This window comes from Anser cygnoides, chromosome Z, assembly GCF_040182565.1.
Source record: "Anser cygnoides isolate HZ-2024a breed goose chromosome Z, Taihu_goose_T2T_genome, whole genome shotgun sequence".
Lineage (NCBI taxonomy): Eukaryota > Metazoa > Chordata > Aves > Anseriformes > Anatidae > Anser > Anser cygnoides.
Genome location: NC_089912.1, coordinates 79,260,864 through 79,284,723, shown reverse-complemented (window position 1 = coordinate 79,284,723; position 23,860 = coordinate 79,260,864). Strand labels below are relative to the sequence as shown.

Sequence of the window (23,860 nt, the reverse complement as noted above, 5' to 3'; positions counted from 1 at the left end):
TAACAAAGGTTTTCTATGCTATTTTCCAAAGAACGATAAATTCCTATACAGCCTGATGTTACCTCTACAAGCTAGTAATGGGTTGTTGCTCACAGAGGAAAAGGTGGCTCATTTTCTGGAAGAAACAGAAGGAAGTAGTGGTTGGTGATGCTACTCTGTCTCAAGTATAGACAATACTTTGATTCCTGGCCTAAATGAGTATTATAAGATAAATGTCTGGTACGGAAACAAGCAGACTTCAGTGAGCTAGTCATTTCAATGCAAAAGTAAATTATTTATTTGGATAAGAATATACAATATTGTCCAACATGGCATGCAAAAGAGAATGGGATCAGGGTAAACTTAAGCATTTAAGTGTAATCTGTTAGAAAATATCTCTAAAGAGTAAATCACCAGGTTTAAGTGATAAAAGCTATTAGGAACATCTTTAATAGCTCTTTGCTATTCTGCTCTCTGTGGGGCTACAGCAGTTAAAACAGCCTTGAATATATGAACTGGAACATGTGGGGAAGACAGACATGCCTGATGGAACAAGATAAATCAGTCAAACAGGCAGATATGGAAACAGAACAAAAATGAAAATGCTAACACTGCTAAAATTTAAAAATATTTATTATAACTTTACAAGAAATACTGGTTCAAATGTAGTCTCCTAAAAGCTCTTTAGTCTATATAAGTAAGCTCTTTATTCTAATCTAGTATACTTAATCTAATGTAAGCTTTTTACTGTACAGTCTATCTGTCTTTCTGAGCCTTGCAATGCTCCCTGTTGCTTACAGTCACAACTTTTGCCATATTGGGGATACAACATTGATTCAGAACACGTGCATCCCAAGAACAGAGTCAATCTGGGAAAAATAAATAATGACAGGATGTGGGTGGGAGGCTGACTTGCCTTTCCCAGTGCAATAACTATTTGTGAGAAAATATTTCCCATGTGTATTCTGGCAAATTGTAAAAGCAGATGCCCTAAGCATGAGATCCTCCCTCTTAAATTGAGCAGTATTTTATTGTGGCTTAGGCTGTCACTTTATAGGCTTCTCTGGCTTAAAGACATCCTGTATTATGTTGCCTTAGGAAGATACCAAGGGAAAATCAGTGTGATCCAAAAAAACAAAACTACTTCTTCCTCCCGGATAGCAGACCCAGTCATGGTCACCACAAGGCAGAAAGCACTCGCTAAAGCACTCACCTAAAAGACTGTGGCAACCCAGACTGAGTGCCTGCCCAAAGATGCAGCTGTTCAGGTCTCCGGCTGCAGGGAGTACCTGAGCCTGTTGCTGCCAACAATGGGTGACAGAGATACTACTTGCATGAGGTGCGAGCAGGTGGAGAATCTGATCAGCCTGGTGGCAAATCTCAAACAGGAGGTGGAAAAATTAAGAACCATCAGGGAGTGTGAGCAGGATTTAGACTGGCAGAGTCACTCCCTGCCATGCCTGAGAGAAAGGCACCAGGGCAACACACCCCAAATAGTGGTGGACCCCCTGCCCTGTCTCTGTTGGGCAGAGGGAGGGTACCTGGAAGATGAAGAAGAATGGAAACAGGTCCCTGCTTGGCATCACAGGCGAGCCCCCTCCCTACCTGCCTTGCCTCACCAGGTGCCCTTACCCAACAGGTTTAAGGCCTTGGGGGTCGAGGGACAGCATAGTGAGGATGTGGGGCAAAGTCCACCCAGGAGGCTGTCTAGGGCAAGGAAGTCGACTCCATGCCTCAAGACTTCCTCCACCAAGAAGGGAAGAAGGATAATGGTCTTAGGCAACTTCCTTCTGAGGGGAACAGAGGGCCCCATATGTTGGCCAGACCCTACCCGTAGGGAAGTCTGCTGGCTACCTGGGGCCCAGGTCAGGGACATTACCAGGAAGCTTCCTGACCTTGTTCACCCCTCTGATTATTAGCCATTAGTGATAACTCAGGCTGGCAGTGATGAAATATCAGAGAGAAGCCTAAAGGCTATCAAAAGGGACTTCAGAGGATTGGGGCGGTTACTGGATGGAGTGAGTGTGCAGGTGGTGTTTTCCTCTATCCCTTCAGTGGTAGGGAGGAATATTGAGCAGACCTGGAAGGCCCAGCTGATTAATACATGGCTGAGAGGCTGATGCCATCACAGGAATTTAGCATTATTTGATCATGGGGAGGTTTACTTGGCACTTGGCCTGATGGCTGCCGATGGTTCCCACCTGTCTCAGAGGGGGAAATGGACTCTAGCCCAGGAACTGGCTGGGCTTATTGAGAGGTCTTAAACTGGAAATGAAGGGCGTTGGGGGGGAAAATTAGACTTGATAGAGATGAGCCTGGGGGAGCAGTCACAGGGTTGAGGGTGAGGGCGATTGTGCGATTCAAGTGCATCTATGCCAATGCATGCAACGTGGGCAACAAACAGGAGGAGCTGGAAGCCATTGTGTGGCAGGCAAACTATGACCTAGTCGCCATCACTGAAATGTGGTGGGACCACTCCCATGACTGCAGTGCTGTAATGAATGGCTACAAGCTCTTCAGAAGGGACAGGAATCTAAGGAGGGGCAGTGGTGTGTCTTTCTATATTAGAGAGTGTTTTGATGCTGTTGAGCTTGGGGCTGGGAATGATAAGGTAGAGTCCCTATGGGTAAGGATCAGGGGGGTGGCCAACAAGATGGACATCCTGGTGGGGGTCTGTTATAGACTGCCAAACCAGGATGAAGAGATGGATAAGGCATTCAATAAGCAGCTGGCAGAAGTCACTCAATTGCCAGCACTTGTCCTCATGGGTGACTTTAATTTCCCAGACATATGCTGGAAATACAATACAGCCCCAAGGAAGCAATCTGGGAGGTTCCTGGGTGCATGGAAGACAGCTTCCTGACTCAGCTCGTTAGTGAGCCTACCAGAGGGGGTGCCCCACTAGAACTTCTGTTCACAAACAGAGAAGGAATGGTGGGAGATGTGGTAGGGAGCTGTCTTGGGCAGAATGACCACAATATGGTAGAGTTATCTATTCTTGGTGAAGTCAGGAGGGCTGTCAATAAAACTGCTACCTTGGGCTTCCAGAGGGCAGACTTTGAATTGTTCAGGACACTGGTTAGGAGGGTCCCTTTGGAGTCAATCCTGAAGGGCAAAGGGGTCCAGGAAGGCTGGATGTTCCTCAGAAAGGAAGTCTTAAAGGTGCAGGAGCAGGCTGTCCCTGTGTGCCATAAGATGAGCTGGAGGGAAAGAAGACCAGTATAGCTAAACAAGGAACATTTGCTTTGTATTTGGGAGAAAAACAGAATTTATGTCTGTTGGAAAAAGGGACAGGCAAGTCACAAGGAGAGTACAAGGAGGTTGCCTGCATATGCAGAGAAAAAATCAGGAAGGCCAAAGCCAACATGAGCTGAACCTGGCCGCTATTATTAAGGATAACAAAAAATGTTTTTATAAATATATTAACAGTAAGAGGAGGGCCAAAGAGAATCTCCATTCTTTACTGGAAGCAGGAGGGAACATGACTACTGAGGATATGGAAAAGGCTGAAGTTCTTAATGCCTTCTTAATATCTAGAGACCTGCTGCTCCACCTGGACTGTCACAAGTCCATGGAGCCAGATGGGATCTACCCAAGGGTGCTGAGGGAGTTAACAGATGTGATTCCTGGGCCACTTTCCATCATCTATCAGCAGTCATGGTCATCCAGAGAGGTTCTGGATGACTGGAGACTTGCTAATGTGCTGCCCATCTATAAGAAGGGTCATAAGGAGGACCCAGGGAACTTCAGGTACTGTGTTCAGTTTTGGGCCCCTCACTACAAGAAGGACGTCAAGGCCCTGGAGCATGCCCAGAGAAGGGCTACGAAGCTGGTGAAGGGCCTGGAACACAAGTCCTGTGGGGTGTGGTTGAGGGAAGTGGGGCTGTTTAGTCTGGAGAAGAGGAGGCTCAGGGGAGACCTTACTACTTTCTACAACTACCTGAAAGGAAGGTGGGGGGAGCTGGGAGTTGGCCTCTTCTTGCAGATAACTAGTGACACAACAAGTAGGAATGGCCTCAAGCTGAAACAGGGTAGGCTTAAGTTAGAAATTAGGAGACATTTCTCCTCAGAAAGAGTAATCAGGCATTGGAAAGGTTTGCCCAGGGAGATGGTGGCATCAGCGTCCCTGGGGATGTTCAAGGAAAGGTTGGACCTTGCACTTAGGGATATGGTTTAGTGGGGTGATATTTTTAGTAGGGTTATGTTTGGACCAGATGATCTTGGAGGTCTCTTTCAACCTTAACGATTCTATGATTTTATGATCTATATCAAGAGCTGATCGCTCCCACAAAGGGCAGAGCTTTGCTCAGCTTTCAAAGAACAAGAAAATAACATGATTTTTTTCCTGAGCTCTCCATCTCAACGGAGGAGGGGAGTAGCAGCTCCATAGAGCCAATATGCTTTTCAACAGGGTGTATATCTACCTACTCCAACTAAAAGGGAAGGAATCACTCATAGCTCATTCTGTCATTTCTCAGATTTACAGGGCAAGGAACAACCTCTATCCTTTCAGTAGACTCTAGTGAAATCATATGGACTACTCATTCAGTAAGGCTAATATCTATTAATGCTTGAGCAAAGATGGCAGAATTCAGACCTATAGAGTATTAGCACCATGTCATGTGGCAAATCTGCCTTTCTGCTTCTGACATATACATATTTTATGCCTTATACATTCTGACAGAAGCAGAAGGTGCACTTTCATATTTTTTTGGACGGGAAGATGCTTGTGAAGATTTACTTTCTTGAATAACACTATATGAGTGCTAAGAAATCCTAGGAGATTCCTCATAATTTCCTTTTTAACCTCATGTAGACTGAGAATGTCATTCGTAAACTCCAATGCTGTAGTGGCTGGGATGGAGTTGACTTTCCCTGCAACAGCCCTTACATTGCTGTGCTCTGCACTTGTAGCTAGAAGAGCAGTGGTATCACACCCGTGTTGTGTCTATTGCTGAGCAATACTAGCACAGCACCAGGACTCCCTCTAACCCCACAGAGCCAGCAGGCTGTGGCTGGGTAAGAGGGGAGGAAGGAACATCACCAGGGCAGCTGACCTAAACCAACCAAAGGGATATTCCATAACACATGATGCCACACTGTACTGGGTCGGGCTGGGATGTTAACTTTCTCTGCAGCAGCCCATACAGTGCTGTGCTCTGCACTCGTAGCTAAAACAGCAATGGTATCACACCAGTGTTGTGTCTGCTGCTGAGCAGTGATGGCACAGCATCAGGACTCTCCTTAATTCCCCTGGGGGTGGGCAAAAATGTGAGAAAAGAAACATCACCAGGGCAGCTGACCTAAACCAACCAAAGGGATATTCCATACCATATGATGTCACACTCAGCAATAAAAGGTGGAAAAAGGAGGAAGAGGGGAGGGGTGGGCTCTCGTTGTGAAAACGTCTGTCCTCCTCCCGAACACCAGCTACGTGCGTTGAGGCCCTGCTTCAAGGACGTGGTCAAGCATCGCTCATTTGTGGGAAGTAGAGAGTAATTTCTTTCCTCTGCACTTCCACATAGCCTTTGCTTGTTTCGCTTAGTTTTCCCTTTCCCCCTCCCTTTTCCCCTTTCCTTTTTCCCCTTTAGTTAAATTGTTAATTGTTTAGTTAAATTGTTTAGTTAAATTGTTTAATTAATAATAATCTTTCCTTAATAATTATTTTTTTTCCTTTAATTAAATCATCCTTATCTCAACCCATGAGTTGTTCTTTCCTTTACTTCTTCCCCTCCTCATCTAAGGAGGGGGAGGGAGAGAGAGGTTGTGGTGTTCAGCTGCCTAGCACGGTAAAACCACCACACACACTCAGCAATAAAAGGTGGAAAAAGGAAGAAGAGAGGAGGGGTGGGAGGAGCGGCTATGTGCGTTGAGGCCCTGCTTCAAGGACGTGGTCAAGCACCGCTCACTGGTGGGAAGCAGAGAGTAATTTCTTTCCTCTGTACTTCCACGCGAACCTTGCTTTTTTTTTATTTCCTTTTTCCCCTTTCCCTTTTCCCTTTAGTTAAATTAATTAATAATAATTTTCCCTTCATAACTATTTTTCCTTTAATTAAATTATCCTTATCTCAACCCATGAGTTGTTTCTTTCCTCTTTTTCTTTCCCTCCTCTTCTGAGGAGGGGGAGTGAGAGAGCAGTTGTGGTGGAGTTCAGCTGCCTGGGAAGGTAAAACCACCACAAATGCTTTAAAAGAAAGGCTTAGCTATAAATGAGTATCCTCCTTTGTGCAGGTCATGATGGTGAAGATCACAAGAAGGTTCAAAAATAACAACTGTTTAAAAGGACTGACAGAAGAACTGTTCTGAGAAGAGGTATAGGACTTTTTTCTGCTGTAGATATAGGCTGAAAAATTTTGTAAGCATAGGTAAACAAGCTCTCTTGTTTTTATAGTGACCTCTGACTTTCTCGCAGTCAGAGGGGGTGCTACTTGAGCACAGAGATTGTGAGAGACACTACCATGGTTTGTTTTTTGCTGTAAAATGGTGCATATGGGGCTGGCTTCTCAGTAGTCTAGCTTTGGGTCAGAAAACAAGTGGAGGTGTGCTATTTCTGATTAGTCCTAAATAGCCATTTGTTATGGCTCAAAGTAGACAGAAGAGGGCTGAATTCTGTGCCAGGCACAAAAATACCTCTGGGGTTCTTAAGACACCTTAGTAGTGCACGCTAATTCTGTTGAATCAAGCTGGACCTGAAAGGCATCAGCATGGAGAAGACCTGTGGCAAGAGGTAGTCACAATGTGTGTATGGTGACAGCTTATGGCACCTGCTACACGAACAGGACGGCTTTGCATTGGACAGAAACATGTGTGGGTAGCTGGCATTGAGCTACAGCGGTGCTCATGCAGCAGACAAAGGTGTGCAGCACCGGTGAAGGATGGAGTAATTGTGGCTCTAGATTTGAGTGATGACATTTCCCAGCTTCCCAAGCATCCCTGTTCTTCCGGGAAAGCCAGCTTTATGTGCTCATCTGAAAGGGTGAGGTGTTTTATACTCTGGGTTTGCAAAGGGTTTCTTTACACTAAGTCAGGAAGACTTTCCAATTTAGGCAGCAAGCGATGTGGAAGCCTCGTTGGGATTTCAGGTCCCTTCAGCACGGCTGCTCCTGCCCACCCCCATCTTGTGCCCAAATGCCAGCCCCAGGACAGAAGCCGCATGAGGCAATGCCCTGAGGGGCGGCTGGGGGACTGGGCTTTTCTGGGAGTTTACATGTAGCCCCTGCAGGACCTTCCAGGCACACCTCATGCTGCCAGCCCCCCAACAGGCCACAGTGCCATCGGCGCCATCTGACCCAGTGAGGTCGGGGAGAGCTGTGAGGGGCCGGGTGTGCATAGGCGGCTTCTGTGGCAGGGTTTGGCCGTGTGCTCCGGCTGCTTCGCGTGGCTTGGGCGCCATTTGGAACCAGGCAGGCCCAGGGCTCTGGGTTCTTCGGAGCTCCTGTGGCACATCACTTGTCAGCTGGATTGGCCGCAGAGGGACTGTGAGCCGTTTTGCCATTGTCTCGTTCACAATTATGGGTGGGACTGCTCCTCCATATGTAAGGGGTGCCCATGGTGGGGGAAGGAGAGGAGGGATGTAGATGGAGAGGATGAGGTTTGTGGGAATCATCTCGCAGCTAGCTCGCACTGAAGCTGTGATCTCCACTTTGTGCTCGTCTGCTACATTGCATGCTTGTTTTTCACAGCTAGGCACAAACAGTCCAGGAGGCTTCTGCACAGCACGGATGACATCTCTATCACACAGGCAATGGAGGAGCCAATGAAGAGTGGTGTGCTGCTGGACCTTGCACTAACAGATAAGGATTGGTTGGAGATGTGAAGGCTGGCAGCAGTCTTGGCTGCAGTGATCATGAGATGGTGGAGTTCAGGAGCCTTGTGTGGAGGAAGCACGGCAATGAGTAGGATTGCAATCCTGGACTTCAGGAGCGCAGATTTTGGTCTCTCCAGGGACCTGCTTGGAGGAATCCCATGGGTTAGGGCCCTAGCAGGAAGGGGTGTCCAAGACAGCTGGCTAATATTCAAGCATCGCTTCCTCCAAGCCCAAAAACAGTCCACCCCTATGAGGGAGAAGTCAAGCAAGGGGGGCAGGAGACCTGCAAGGATGAGCAAGGAGCTCCTGGCCTAACTCAAACAGGAAAAGGAAGGATACAGAAAGTGGAAGAAGGGACAGGCCACTTGGGAGAAATGTAGGAATGCTCTCAGAGTATGCTGCAATGCGATGAGGACGGCCAAGGCCTATTTGGAATTAAATCTAGCAAGGGACGTCAAGGGAGACAAGAAGAGATTCTTCAAATACATTGGTAATGAGGAAAACTAGGGAAAATGAAGGCACGCCACCACTGAGGCTGCCATGCCAGAACTGCTAGAACTTCTACACCAACTGGAGCCAAAGACAGCCAAGTGGTGTGCCACAATTGATACTGCTAATGTGTTTTTCTTGACCCTTTGGCAGCAGAGTTAAGTTTCTTTCTAGTAGCTTGTACAGGGTTCTGTTTAGGATGAGAATAATGCTGCTAACACACTGATGTTTCAGTTGTTGCTGAGCTGTGCTTACGCTAAGTCAAGGCCTTCTCAGCTTCTCATGCTGCCCTGCCAACGAGGAGGCTGGGGGTGCGCAAGGAGCTGGGAGGGGACACAGCCAGGACAGCTGGCCCAAGGGGGCCAGACAGGTGTCCCATACCACACGGTGTCATGCTGGACAATAGGAATGGGGGAGTTGGCCTATGGTCACATTCTCTGTCTGGTGGCTCGTCATCATACTCCCTGGCTGTCTGGCTGGGGATCAGTAAGTATTTCGAGCAAAATCAAAGTATAAGTAACTAAAAATAATGTAAAATGCATAGAGAATTATAACAAGTAAAAAAAAAAAAAAAAAGAAATTAAAACATTTGATCAATATAATCAATAATAAATCAATTACTCTTTAGTATTTTTTGTCTGTTTTCTTTATTAAATAGGAATAAAATTGAATTTGTCAGTGTAAGTAGGTTCATCATTTAAAGATGTGCTGGCTGGGGAGCACATTGTCTCGCTGTCTCGGGAGCTATAAATGTTTTCATAGAGATGAATGCTGTAAATAAATAAATATTACATAGAGTATAAAATAAAAAAAAAGTAAAAATATTAGCAGAGAAAGCAATAAAAACATTATGTCCATAAAATAATAAATCAAGTACTATTTACTATTTTGTTCATGTTCATTATTAAATAGTATTAAAATTGGATTTCTCCTTGAAAGATGTTTCACAGTTAAAAATATGGTGGTTTGCTGGCAGGGGAATGATTTTGATAGTTTTGGGGCAAGTTCTGCTGCTTTACTTGGGATTTTTTAAAACATGAAATAAATGTAACAATACAATTAGTGGGAGTATGTTTTCTAAATTAGAACTGGAATCATAATTCTACTAATAAAATCCTACTTGAAGTGACATCATTGGTTAATCTTCTGGTTTTTTTTACTGGGTGGTTTTGGCAGGTAGCTATTATTGAGTGCACCCTCAACAAGTTTGCTGATGACACCAAGCGGTGTGGTGTAGTTGACATACTGGAGGGATGCCATCCAGTGAGATCTGGACAGTCTTGAGAGGTGTGCCGTGTGAACCTTATAAGCACATTCGTGCTGGGGAGCACATTCTCAGGCTGGCTGGCTGGAGAGCAATAAGTATTTCTGGAGAGATGAACACAATGAATAAATTAAAATAGAAAATAAAAATAAAAAATAATAAGCCATAAAAAGATAGAAAATAAAATAATTTGATCAATAAAATAACATATCAAGTACTATTTACTATTTCACTTGTGTTCTCTATTAAATAGTAATAAAATGTAATTTGTCAGTGTAAGTAGTTTTACGGTTCAAAGATGTGCTGCATCGCTGGGGAACATACTCTTTGGCTGTGACCATACATTGGTAACAAGAAGAAAACTAGGGAAAATGTGGGCCTGTTGCTGAACGGAATGGTGCCCTTGTGACATAGGATACAGAGAAGGCAGAGTTACCAGATGCCTTCTCTGCTTCAGCTTTTACTGTGAAGGCCAGCCCCAAGGAATCCTAGACCCTTTGGACACAAGAGAAAGTGTGGAGAAAGGCAGACTTTCTCTTGGCTGGGGAGGATCGGGTTAGAGATCATTTAGGCAAACACCATAGCCACAAATCCCTGGGCCCGGATAGGACGCACTCACAAGTGCTGAGGGAGCTGGCCAATGTTATCGGTACGCCACCATCCAACATCTTCGAAAGGTTGTGGAGAACAGGGGAGGTGCCTGAGGTCTGGAATGTCATGCCAGTGTCATGCCAGCCTTCAAAAAGGGCAAGAAGGAGGACTCAGGAAACTACAGGCCAGTCAACCTCGCCTCCATCCCTGGACAGGTGATGGAACAGCTCATCCTGGAGGTCTTCTCTAATGATGTGGAGGAAAAGAAGGTGATCAGGAGTAGTCAGCATGCATTCCCCGAGGGGAAATCATTCTTAACCAATCTGAGAGCCTTCCATGATGGAATGATTGGCTGGGTAGATGAGGGGAGAGCAGTGGCTGTTGTCTGCCTTGACTTCAGCAAGGCTTTTGACACTGTCTCCCACAACATCTTCATAGGTAAGCTCAGGAATTGTGTGTTAGGGGAGTGGACAGTGAGGTGGATTGAGAACCGCCTGAATGGCAGAGCTCAGAGGGCTGTGATCAGCGATGCAGTCTGGTTGGAGGCTGGTAGCTAGCAGTGTCCCTAGGGAGGTCAGTACTGGGTCCAGACCTGTTCAACTCACTCATCAGTGGCCTGAATGAAGGGACAGAGTGAACCCTCGGCATGTTTGGTGATGACACAAAACTGTGAGGTGTGGTACACCAGAGGGCTGTGCTGCCATTCAGAGAGACCTGGACAGGCCAGAGAGCTGGGCCAAGAGGAACCTCATGAAGTTCAACAAGGGCAGGTGCAGGGTCCTGCACCTAGGGGAGAATAACCCCAGGCACCAGTACAGGCTGGGGGCTGACCCGCTGGAGACCAGCTCTGCAGAGAGGGACTTGGGCGTCCTGGTGAAAAACAAGTCAACCACGAGCCAGCAGTGTGCCCTTGTGGCTGAGAAGGCCAATGCTGTCCTGGGGTGCTTTAGGAAGAGCATTCCCAGCAGGTCAAGGGAGGTGATCCTCCCCCTCTACTCAGCCCTTGTGAGGCCTTGCTTTAACTTCTTACTGTAAGTAAGTTAACTTCTTACTTTAACTTCTTTACTGTAAGGGTGACAGAGCACTGGAACAGGCTGCCCAGAGAGGTCATGGAGTCTCCTTCTCTGGAGATACTCAGAACTCGCCCAGTCATGATCCTGTGCAGCGTGCTCTAGGTCAGGACCAGATCATCCCCAGACATCCCTTCCAACCCTAACTGTTTTGTGATTCTCTAGTTCTCTGATCATTCCACTTTGAGCGAAAGGTGGGATTAGACACCTCCAAGGTGCCTTCTCACCAACGCTTCCATTACTTGGCTAGTTGTAACAGGCTAATTCAGTCATGAATGGGGAAGGCACCAACCTTCTCTGTGTCTCCAATCATGCTGTTGTTCTGCTCCATCTGTCAGCCATGTGCCTGCTCCGGTGTTGCTTCTGTGCTTACCATGGCAGACACCAGAATGCAAGGGAGCATCAGAGGGGAAATGGTGGCTGTTGATAGATAGTTATGTATTGCTCTGACACAGGAGTGCTCTCAGGTCACATTATCCTTAGTTATCTTCAGTGCTTCCAGATAACATATAAAAAAAGATTGTGTCAGAGTTTTGAATGGAGGTTTCGAAGCAGTGGGCTGACAATCATGAACCTTGTAGTAGCTTCTGGGAGCTGATATCAGTGGAGTTAGAAGATCTCTGCTGTCACTGGAGCCACCAGCAGAATTTCCCTGTCCAGAAAGGGCAGGTATGGACAGAGCAAACTGAACGGACATCTAAATAAAAAAGCTCAGTGCAGCTGCTCCCTGTGTAACGCTCATCATGGAATAGAAAGTTCTTACCTAATTAGTTGGAGTGAAAGGAGCTATTGAGAGAGAATACACAGATTATATCACTGTATAAATTACTGAGATGATGTTCTGGTGACAATGGAAAAAAAGAAAAAGAAAAAAAAAAATTCTTTATTCTGTCCTGGTGAAGATAGCAGTTCTGAAAGTTTATACTTGCTGCCCAAAAGTAGACCTTGCATGGTCTCTTGTAGACCTTGCATGGGTAATTACTTTGCAATGTTATTCATAAACCAGACAATAGATGTAATACATGCACAAATAGGAGGATTTTATACCAATGAACTGACTCAACTGTGTTTTTTTGTATTTTTTCTGGCTGTGGGTGAAGATGTTGTTGAATAAATGACAAACAAAAAAAAGAAGCTTTAAGTTTTAATTGGGTAATGTTTCTGGGCAATAGTTGTGGGCATTAGTGAATCACAGCCCTACACAGCTGTAGCTGCACAGCAGACAGTCTCTCTCCATATGCTTTTACTTAGCATCTGCAATGGCACAACATATGTCAGGGATATAACTGAGAGAGTTGCGCTGCAGCTGATATCATGCACCTCCATCCCCGCATACAGAAGATGAATGGAGGGCACCTCTCCTCCCGAGCGCTCACCTGGCTCCAGGAGGGAGTAGGTCCCTCTTGTCGTAGGTCAAATTTCCAGGCTGGTTTCCACCAGGACCTTTTCTGAAATTAAACTGAGCATTGTCTCCTCCTAACCCAGTGAGTACTCACAACCGCAGTGATGGGAGGTGAAGGAGCACACCCTGCATTTCTGTAATGTCTGCAGAGACCTCTAGCCTAAGGAGCCTGCCTATTGCTTCAGTAACAATGCTTTACATATAGCCACCTCCAATAACAGTGGGATCCAGCATTTCTGTTTAGTGCCGCTTTCTGCCAGAGAAAACTCTTGCCCATCAGACACTGATGAGACCCCTCTGGTTGTGGAGGTTTTTCACAATGGTGTGGATGAGAGAAGTGTCGCATCGTGAGGCAAAGGAGGCAGATAGAGGTGTGGGCTGAGTTCTACTGTGGAACTTAAAATTATAGGTGCCTAGAGGCTTTTGGAAACAAACAACATTGCCTACCTCCATTCTCTGTCCTCCAGGCTGGGACAAAAGTGAGAAGCAGCCACACCTGTGTACCTGTTGCCGTTTGTCTGTCCATTTGTGTAAGCTGGACACACATGTGCAGCAGGTGGAGAACTTCATGGAGGCAAAGCAAACAAAAGCAAGAAGCTTTCCATTTCATATGGCTGTCATGAAAACTGTGGGTTTTTGGTGCTTTGAGTGGTAAGTAGGCTCTACCATGATGAAATTGCTGCTTATTGTGTTCCCCAGCAGGGCTGGCATGTCTCTGGGGCTGGGACAAGTGAAGACCTCTTGGGGGAATATTGCTTAGTAAAAGAGATGTTGAACTGCACTTTTTATTCCACAGGGAACCAGCTCAGAAATAGAAGTATGGAGATGATGTGTATGTGGTAACCTGTTCAGCCAAGCTGAAGGGAATTTTGCATCAGTTGTTCAGAGGGCAGAGAACTGCAAAAGCATCTCCTGCTTGGTACGAGATGAGCATGTGGAGGATCCACAGTCTGAAAGCAGGATGCTGTCCTCAGAGCACGTTTGCCTCTTCAGTTCATTTCAACTGAGTTGACAAAAATTAAACCAAGTCTACCGGTCTGAGCAATTCCAGATACACCTGTGTCTGAAACTGGTTTTGTCTGGAGGACATGTGTAGTATGGCAAGAACTTCATTCATCAAGAGCCAACATTTTAGGCTTATTGAGACGTCTGACAGTAAAAATAAATGTCTCAAGGGATTTGTTGCAAACTCATCTACAAGCCCACTTTTGGATGCTCAAATATCCTTGAGGATGGGCTGCCAGTACCTCAGCATTTAGGCCCACTGCTGTAGAACTGCAGAGAGATTAGAAATATATATATATATTATTTTTTTTTTGAAAATGGGAAAAAGTTATTTTATACTGACTTTTATTGTTAGCATTTTCTAATTTTGACTTTCAGAATCCCAGATGTGCATTTTTGTAAAATGTCAAATTATAAAAAATATATTTTATGTTCCACACACAGCCCTCTGTGCTGCCTAGTAAATATTTTAGTGACCTATTTAGAGCAAGCGGCTTTTGTTGAACACGGTAGGTAAATACAGAGGGAAACAGAAGCCCTGTCATCCTTGTGACAATTATACGACCATCTCTAATCCACCCTCTCAGCCTGATAAACAAGTGTCTGTGCATGAGTTTTGAACAGAAGGTGACTATCACCTTCTGATCTGAGTGTTTTCTTGCAAATACTTCAGTTAGCCTGTAAAGCAGGTAAGCAGTAATACTGTTTCTTTATAACTCCAGTCTTACCTTGAATTTGGTTCTGTTTTTTTTTGTTGTTGTTGTTTGTTTGTTTGTTTTTGTGTTTTTTTCGTTTGTTTGTTTGTTTGTTTTAAGCTTTCTCCTGGGGCTTAATCAAAACAACGTGTTTCCTTTCACCTGATTTCTAATTCTAGTTATTCTTTGAGTCAGATACTTAATAATGAATTGCATTTCCATCTTTTTTAAGTTTTAGTGGTGCTTCCCTTTCTATTTTCTTACTGCATGCTTGATGAAGCAAACTCTCTGGTGTGCCTAGCTCATAGTTGTTTATTCCAGGTAATTTACAGGGAGAAAAAATCATCCCAAACAAGCAATTCCAAATAAAGTGAAAGCCATTGCTCCTACCCTTGCATCTCTTTATGATTGGTGTCTCATCACCTTAGAATCAGGTATGTTAGGAGCCTTCTGTATAAATGTTCTTTGGCTGTGGTTTCCCATTGATCCCATTTTCCTGAGGAAACTTTTGGATGAACAGTGTACCTTCATTCTGCTTATGTTCTCAGCTATGGGTGCAAGAGGTTTCCTTTTATATCAAATGGATGCGTGGTAGAACACTTTCTCAAGTGAAGGTTTTCCTTTCTTTTTACATTTAGAAGTATATGTTAATGAATTCAGGACAATGTTTTATTTTATAACAGTCTAGACTTGTTCACACACATTTGACAGGATGGGTCAGCTGAAAGCCCATTTTCTCAGTGCTGGTAACAATTTCCGTCTCCAGCTAGCTCTCCATCCCTTCCCCAAGGAAGGACTTTGACTCCTCTGCCATGCCACTGATTCTGGGTCTTTGTCCCACAGCTCTCCTGCTTGCTGCTATGTCCACACCACTGGAGGATGCTATGAACACCTTGATCAGGATTTTTCATCACTACTCTGGCAAAGAAGGAGACAGATACAAGCTCAGTAAAGCAGAACTCAAGGAACTCCTCACCAGTGAGCTCACTGACTTCCTTTCAGTAAGATGCAGCTCCTGAGTCTCTTGAGTTTCTGTTTCACCGGTGAGATAAGCAGCTATCAAAGTGTTCAGGAATAGCATCTCCTTACACAGCAAACATCCTGCCATAGCCTCTCAGATGACAACTGTCTTTGCAGAGCTGGAAAGAAGGAGATGAGATCAAATTTCGCATTTGAAAAGTGTGTTTTCAGAGGGTGATCTGGGCCCCCAGTTCTCTGCTATGTGCCATAAGACAGGCACTTTGTGCCTTGCTTGCTGTGCTTTTGGACAGAAGGGCCAGCAGCAGCCAAAACTAGTAACAAAATTGATGCTGGATCAGGCTTTATTCATTTGTTTGTTTGTTTGTTTTAGTAATAGAGCAGAAATAACTCATTCAAAGATTCAAATTCAGCAACCAGCTCTCAGGAAACAACAAAGTAGTTTGCATATCATGTGGTATGGGACACCCATCTGGCCCCCTTGGGCCAGCTGTCCTGGCTGTGTCCCCTCCCAGCTCCTTGTGCACCCCCAGCCTCCTCGCTGGCAGGGCAGCATGAGGAGCTGAAACATCCTTGTCTCAGTGTGAGCACCGCACTGCAACATCTAAAACATTGGTGTGTTTTCAACACTCTCTTCATCAAAAATCCAAACTACAGCATTGTGTGGGTCTCTATGAAGAAAATTAACTCTGTCCCAGCCAAAACTATGACACTATGGTCATGCAATAGGTGAGATCCAAGGTCCATTATGTTCTTGGAGGCCTAACTAAATCATACCCAGCTGTTACTCAGGTTTATGGGAAACCACAGACATACTAGAGCTGCTTATGTGTCCCACAGTGTTACTAAGATAACCATTCAGGGATAAGTATTTTGATATGAATATCTCTTTACATGTTTGCTGTGTTCTTCATTACACAGCATTGACACTTGATGGAATAATGACCTGATCCATAATAGTTTTTCTGTATCCTCTAAATTGTAAGGATTTTTGTGGACCCTATCACCATCAGTAGGATTTTTTTATACATTGTATCCATTTCCTTGAATTGGATTTTCTTTTAATCTTGGTTATTGATTTATTTTCATGAGATTGACTGTCCTTAATCCCACTGAATAGGATGTGTTGTTTGTTAAGTAGAGATATTCTGAATGTGTTGAATGGAGGTATAATATGACCACTTATAAACAGTCTCTTGAAGAGCAAAGTACTATTTGTTAGGGATGATGCAGAGAAATTTCAATTTTTATTTATTTATTTATTGCACATTACAGATCAGACTTGCGCTCAGCAGCTCCTAAAACCTGTTTGATTCATTTCAGTGCCCATTTAGTACTTGTATTCCTTCTAAGAGTTGCACTGTTACAGTTTCTGTAGCTGCGTACCTTTGGGACTCCAGACCTACGTTTTTAATGTTATGACTCATGGTATATTAGTATTTGGGTGCATATTTCACTCACACTTTTATTTAATAGCATATGGGCTTGTGTCATACCGGTGGGCTGCACCGTCAGGTGTGTTGTAATTATCCATTCAAGATCTGCCCTGCTAAAACACTTTTTTTCTCTTAGGGCCAAAATGATCCCCTTCTGGTCGATAAGATTATGAAGGATCTGGACTCCAATAAAGACAATGAAGTGGATTTTAATGAATTTATGACTCTGGTTGCAGCTCTGACTGTGGCATGTAATGATTTCTTTGAAGAACAACTAAAGGAAGAAGGATTTTAAAAATGCTCAATACAATCAATCTCTTCACCACAAATGCAATGAAGTATGTCTAGTTAGCTAGTGCTTATCAACATTTAGTGAATGCAAACCATCATCAGTCAAACTGCTACTGCAATAAGACAGCTATAGACCAGATCAACAACTGGTGTAAGCTGGACCAAAGACATCTTGCACTACTTGAGATCTGGCTTTTAGTATTCTCAGCCTTTGCACTGCAGGTGTCTGTAACACACATTCATCAGTTTCCCAGGTCCTGGGCTTGGGGTGGCAGAGCACTTGGCAGGAGTTAAGACTTCAATTTCATAAGTGTCAGTGGAGCGGGAAGTAAAAGGAACATGAATGTTGCTTACATACTTTCAGAATTGGAAAATTTGGAATGAGACATAGAATTTGCAATTTAGTTTTCAGTCATTCTGTAACGAACATGTTTCTGCAGGTCACAGAAAGCTGTTTGTTTTCTGATCAGCTCTGCTTATTCTAACGCCCTTTTTAGTTGCTGCTCCATACCTCCCAGCACTCTCGTATTTCAGCTATGGTCACAGCTGCCTCCTGCCGCCTGAGCAGATGGCATTGCTTGCCGTGATTATGGGTTCATTTCCCCCAATCTCCCCAGCTTCCATTTTGTTGTGTTGGCATTACTGCATCCCAGTGGTCCACCTCTTTGTTCGGCATAAATGAATTTATTCATATGATAAATTATTCAAATACATAGAGGTTTTAGCAAGCTGCTCTGAGGGTTGATGGAAGAACTGGGTCTTCAGGGGAAATGTAAATGCCTGCTGCTTTCACTATTCTGGCACCCTTAAGAGGAGGGCTTTTAGAGGACCACTTGTGGAGGATTTCATGATGGGATCCCAGAGTACAGCTTCATCATATGAGTCATCTGACGGAACAATAATTTCTTCATGTGCTGATCCAACTCGCTGCATGGATGTGGTGTAAAAGGGGCAGTGGGATCCCACAGCCAGACATGGAGAGAGAAATGTTTCAGTGTTAACCCATCCTTGGACTGAAATAAGTGTATATCTAGATTCCTGTTTAAACATACTTCCAAACCCCTGCAAATCCTTAGTGACAGCATGTTGCAGCTTTTTTCTTGCATGGAGTGCTCTCATTGTTTATTGTTTTTTGGTTGGTAACTTCAAACTGTAATAAAAGGTGTCTGAATTAAGTGAAGATTTTCTGTTTGTGTAAGAGGTCAAAAAAAAAGGCAAGTTTGGGGTGGTGGTAGAGGCTCTTTAACATAACAGAAGTCATATAGTATTCACAGAAGGTCTGATACAGGAGCATGGCAAAAAGTATTAAACTGGCAACAATTGCACAACTTTTTGCCCCCTGTGATGTCATGCACTTTAATATCATTGCAGTTCTTGGACAAGGGTGGCAGCAGGACCAGCCAGAAAGTCCAAGACTTCTTTCATGGTCCTGCAGACTGTTTCTGGTCTCCCAGAGTTTCCCCTTCTTGGGTGGAAGGGAGAGGAACACAGTCTAAACCTTCACCCCAAAGCTACAAGGACTCAGGTTGTCTCAGTGAGGACTGGTTTGCCCATTACAACTTTCAAGTAAAAACCTTTCTGGAAAGAAGCTTCAGCTAGTCCATAACCCCCCTGCCTATCCTTGGTGGGACCCTAGACACTCAGCAGTTTGTGTGTTGAGCATAGCTGTGGGAAGTCACAGCTGGGGTCAGACAGGGAGAGATGCTGCCCTGCTGAAGAGGGTCTGTGGAGCCATTTCATCAGCGGAACTGACTGCAGACTGAGTGCCCCCTCATTCCTCTGCAAAAGGGGCTTGCTTGCATAAGATCCAGAGGAGAATGACTCAGATGATTTTTATTCCAACAAAAGTTTTATAAAACTTCATAAATGACTGTTTGGCTTTGCTGGTTAGGTTTTCCTGGTTGCTGTTTTAACTACAAGAACAACTGTTAAACTCTATCATCACCCAAGAAGAAAGTATTCCATACATAAAACCAGAGACCAGAGGAGAAAATGCTACAAAGCACATTCAAATTCTAGAAAACAAAAAACCCCTGGCACAACCTGGGGTCTTGGGGCAAGGCACTTGCCATCCCAACCCTGGGCTAACTGTGGGCTGACCCACTGCACCAGGAGGTCATTCCTCAGTCATTCTTCTCCTGCCCATGACAACCACTGCTGCATTTGCAGATACCACTGCCAGGAGAGATGCCTAAAATCTTCCTTTTTCTGGGGAAGATCACATCAAAGTTTTGAATTGCCTCAGAACCGGAGGGGGGGTGGGGGAGAGAAGAAAAAAAAAAAAAAGAAGGAGAAAAAAAGCTGTCAGCAATCTTCTTTTCTGTAAGCAAGCTTCAGGATGGAGAACTGCATTGTAGCCACTCTCGCTGGCTATGCAGGAGGGTGTTTGTGTGACCAACCTCACTACAGACATTTTGTCCTGTAGACATGAACTTTTTGATTTAGCTGCTCTTAAAAGTAAAGCTATCGTCTTTAAACATGAAGCTACTATTTTTTTTCTCATTGTTTACTGACACTTTTCTTGCTGACTTCAAGTTTTCCTGTAGTTCACAAATCCAGGAGCCACTTTAAAGTTTTACATGAAGAGGAAGCTTGTTGTGTGGGTTCCTCCAAAGTCTTTCAGCTTTAGGAAAGATGTCTAATTATGGGCATTTTTTCATTTGTGTTACCAGACTGTCTGAAAAATCAATAGAAAAGTGAACACTGCAATATGGCCTAATATTTTCAAGTTACATTAAAGACCAATAAAAATCCAGTGATGCCAGACAAGATATTTTCTAGCTATTGTGAAATTGTTTTCCCTGACATCTAAAAAGCAGATTTTGAGAAGATAAATGGCATTATCTTGAAAGCCTCAGCCTTTGCCTTTTGCTTTTATTTCAGTTCAAAGGATACTTGAAGTGGCAGTGCAACTTGATGCACAAAGCTTCATGCACTATTGGTAAATAAATTTATAACCTCTTCAGATTTGGTGTCCAACTGCTGATCTCAAAACACTGCATGTGACACCACCGGTGCTTTGAAAGGGAGCAGTCCCTCCAAGCTCTGACTTACTGTCCGTGTCAACTGGAAGGCAACATTTCTTTTGCTCTACAGCACTGTAGGCAGTGTCAAGCCCAGTGGAATAATCATCATCCTACAACAACAGTTCCTGCTCTTAAAGGTGAGAAACAAAGTGGCCTGGGGTTGTGGGAAATGAGAATACCATGCACACCTATTTGGTCTGGGAAATCTGGATAGGACTACCTTTCAAATCCTGGTGCATAACTCCTCATCCTTGGCATCCCTATACATAGGCTGGCAATCTCCCCGTGCTGTCAGTACAGTGCCTGCTCTTTTGAGACGTGCACTTTCCCCTTGGCAGAGCAGCTATTTCCTCCTGGGGCAAAGGCTCACAGGTCTCCCCTACTGCAGCAAGCACTCCCATGGGTGTACAGTCACAGCAATGTGCTGGGTCTATGCAGTGTGCTTGATATGGACTGTGTCATCTCAAAACCCAGTACATGTATCTCAGTGAAGCATGGCTTCATGGTATCCCAGGCAGTTGGAGAATTAACACTCCCATGCATGCAGGCCAGAGGAAGGTGGGTCCAAGCTCTCCTATAGCAATGCAGGTCCACGCCAATTTACTCAGCAGTCCAAGTCTGAGCCCCTTCCCACTACAAGTGTTGCAGGCTGTGCTGCAGTATAAAGCAGAGAGTGGCCAGGAGGGAAACTCTTGGCCACGACCCAGAGCCCACAGTCGCAGGCTGGCACCACGCAGAAAGAGTTCAGTTCCTCTCATATTTCCACCCAGAGAAGTTGGTTAAAAGGTCAAAGACAGGACTTGCCTCTTAAATCAGATTAATCTATATAAAGGTTTTTGACTGGCAGGAAGATTTCTTAGACTGTGATGTGATGTCATGTGCATGTCTAATAACGGGTTTGATTGACAGGGTAACAATTAATAGATGTGTTTTTAGGGATAATTAAGTCTGTTGAATGGCACTGTATTATTTGAAGAAAAAAAGGGGTCACATTTTCAGTTTTATCTTTCTTCTTCCACATGATACTGCATGAGAGAAGATTTTTTGTTTATGATCTAGCAATCTTTTTTTTCTAAGCAAGAACATTTTCATCCATGTCCTTTCCTAATAGCTGGGCTACATGCCCTTGGGCAACCATCAAACAGAGCAGATGAGTGAACTTCTCCAGATACATTAAAAAATAAAAAAGTCTTTTTAAATACCAAATTCCAGCCACCTGCAATCAGTTATGTAAGAGGGGGGCTACTCCCAAGGAAGAGAACTGCAGCTGCATCCACTTATTTTGCCCTAGCAAGTAGATTCTCAGCTGATATAAAACAACAAAGTCTATTGCACTTAGTGGCATAATTTTGCAACAGCTGAGGACATGTACTTATGACTTTAAATTAGCCATCAATGGAAAGTTGTGCTTCTGTTAGCTGGTTGGCTAAATAAGGACATATCTGTAAAATTGCAAATGTTGCAACAAGGCAGCTGAGAGGAAAACAGGAGAAACTGTTGCTCAGAGTACAGGTATTTGTAGGACAAATTTAAGCGAAATGTTCCTGTGGTTTGTCTGCTTTAAATTCCAAGCTGTCCTCTTGGGTCTTGGTTGACTTTGTGTATTGCAGAGCAAACAGTCACAGTATGGGTACCAAGTATCTCTGCTGGTGGAGTTTCCCCTAAAGCTCCATGTGTTAGGATGACTGTACTTTCACATCTGTTGCATGAACCCAGAAAAGCACTGTACAGAAACATGGACAGGAAAATCCTGTGGTTAGAACAACTTGTGAGGACCTGAAGGGCAAGTGAACCACCTGGAGCGTTAGATAAGGTTGTGTTTTGTGAGCTAAAAAATGTCAGGAAACTGAGAACACTGCAAAAAACTGCATCTTCCCTAGCTCTGACTGTGGATATTGAGTGGTAGCAGCAAATAGGTCCATGTGGTTAAGCAAAGGGCAGTTGGAGAAGATGCAGGTCTGGAGAGCTCTGTACTGTTAAGCTGTGAATGTCTTGACTAAGAGAAACCAAAGCTTTTCTGTCTTTGCATCAATGACCTATTCTACAGCTGTCACTCAGGGAAAATTTTTGTCATTTTTTGTTGCCCCAGGAAACAAATTAAATGAAATCAAATCACGAGAATTTGAAAGCTGAGTTTGATTTCTCTCTGCAGTGAAAAAACATGTTGGCAGACCTGAGGTAAAAGATGGTCTGTGAAATTCCTATCACGGTCTAAGCTGTCTCTAGGCTTCAGGAGGTGGAAGAATGCCAGGTGATCTCAAAGTCCTTCAATGTTTGTTTTTTGCATTGACACGAAACACTGCAGTACTTCTGTCTAGAAGCGGAGGAATTACATGCATGTGAAAAAGGGCTAAGTGGTAGGAGCAGCTGAGAGGATAAATACATCAATATGCTGGGTATGCTGGCATCTCTTATCTGACTCATATTGACTAGTTGAACTGTGTTACACTCCACAGTATTTCTGAAATGGCCCATTATTGTAATACCTAACACTGTTGGAGACGATCATGTTGAATCACAGCTCTTTCCCTGGATGAGTGAGAATCAATCAAGGAGACAGTCACTTCAGCTGAGAAGTACTTGTCCTTGGGTAGGAAAAGTATCTCATGATATCACTTTTTGAAGGGGGGCTTTGTCAGAAAGGAAGTTTATTCTTCACAGTGACCCAGTTCTAACAAATTTTGGAATTTGGCATGTGTAAGTACTAAGATCTTTCAGTATATCCAAAAATTATATTTTATATTCTAAGGTGACCTCAGCACTGAAAATAAAATGACAAATGTTCTGGTAATTCAAATCTGGGAGAGGAGAGGAAGCAGTGGCTTGAGCACCCTGTGTCCTCTGCAGGTCTGGCACGTGATCTGATGTTTGCCTCCAAGTGAAGTGCAACAGTGTTCAAAGTGCAAATTATGCCATGTTCTGGGAAGGAAACTGCTCTTCTCCAAGGATGCTGGGACTGGCCAGGGCAGCTACTATATTAGGTGAAGACTGACACAAGCCAGTGCAGATCTGTTGGGATGTAGACATGGAGAGAAGTAGGACATAGAAATGAAACATCTACCAGATCTCTTGATTTGGAGTCACGCTGCACTTGCCTGTGTGTCCAGTGTTAAGATATTCCTGTCCTAGCACTTCAGAGGTGACATCCCAGGTGGGCAGATGTCCTGCGCCTCTCCTAATGCCAGAGCCATGGCACATGCCTTTGCCCATCGCCCCCTCCCGCACCTCTCTTTTTCTTCCTGGGAGAAAACTTTTTTCTGCTCCCACTTCTCGGCCCCAACTGCTTTGTGTAGTTGCTGTGTTGAGTCACAGGCAGAGCTCATAGTGATCATCGCCCTCAGGGTAATCTCAGTGTCTGAATATAACATTTGCTTGATTATTTGTAACCCGCTAAACTGCGAGCTTCGCAATCCTTGTTCTTACTCAATGCCATAAATAGTGTTAATGCAACACTTATCATCAAGCCTGCACAATGCCGATAGTCTTTCTGTTCACCAATCCACATGCACTTGTCATTTCTCTAAGCTACTCAACAAAACAAATCACATATCTCTTGTGTTAAACTGCCCAGAGTTAACAAGCTACATATACTTCACCTTACAGAAAGTTCAGCTCTATTTAAGGCCAAATTATTCATACGCACACAAGTAACAGAAGTGTCATTACAGAATGTACAGATGTACTGCAAGGCTTGGAGGAGGTGGTGGATTTTGCTCTACCAGCACAGAGAGCTGGGGACAGCAGGTAGTAACCGAAGTCAGTGACAGAAATGACCATTGCCTGAAAGAGGAGGAGTGCTGGGTTCAGGATGGGTCAAATGATACTTG

The 23,860-nt window shown here is 44.2% G+C and overlaps 1 protein-coding gene across 1 annotated transcript; it reads left to right on the top strand.

Moving 5' to 3' along the window:
- The first annotated feature begins 14,755 nt into the window (after positions 1–14,755).
- On the top strand, positions 14,756–18,136 carry S100Z (S100 calcium binding protein Z). Its single transcript, XM_013190846.3, is given in 3 exon segments — positions 14,756–15,100; positions 15,102–15,303; positions 16,853–18,136. Coding segments are annotated over 3 exon segments (447 nt in total). The 5' UTR covers positions 14,756–15,014; the 3' UTR covers positions 17,012–18,136.
- The last annotated feature ends 5,724 nt before the right edge of the window (positions 18,137–23,860 follow it).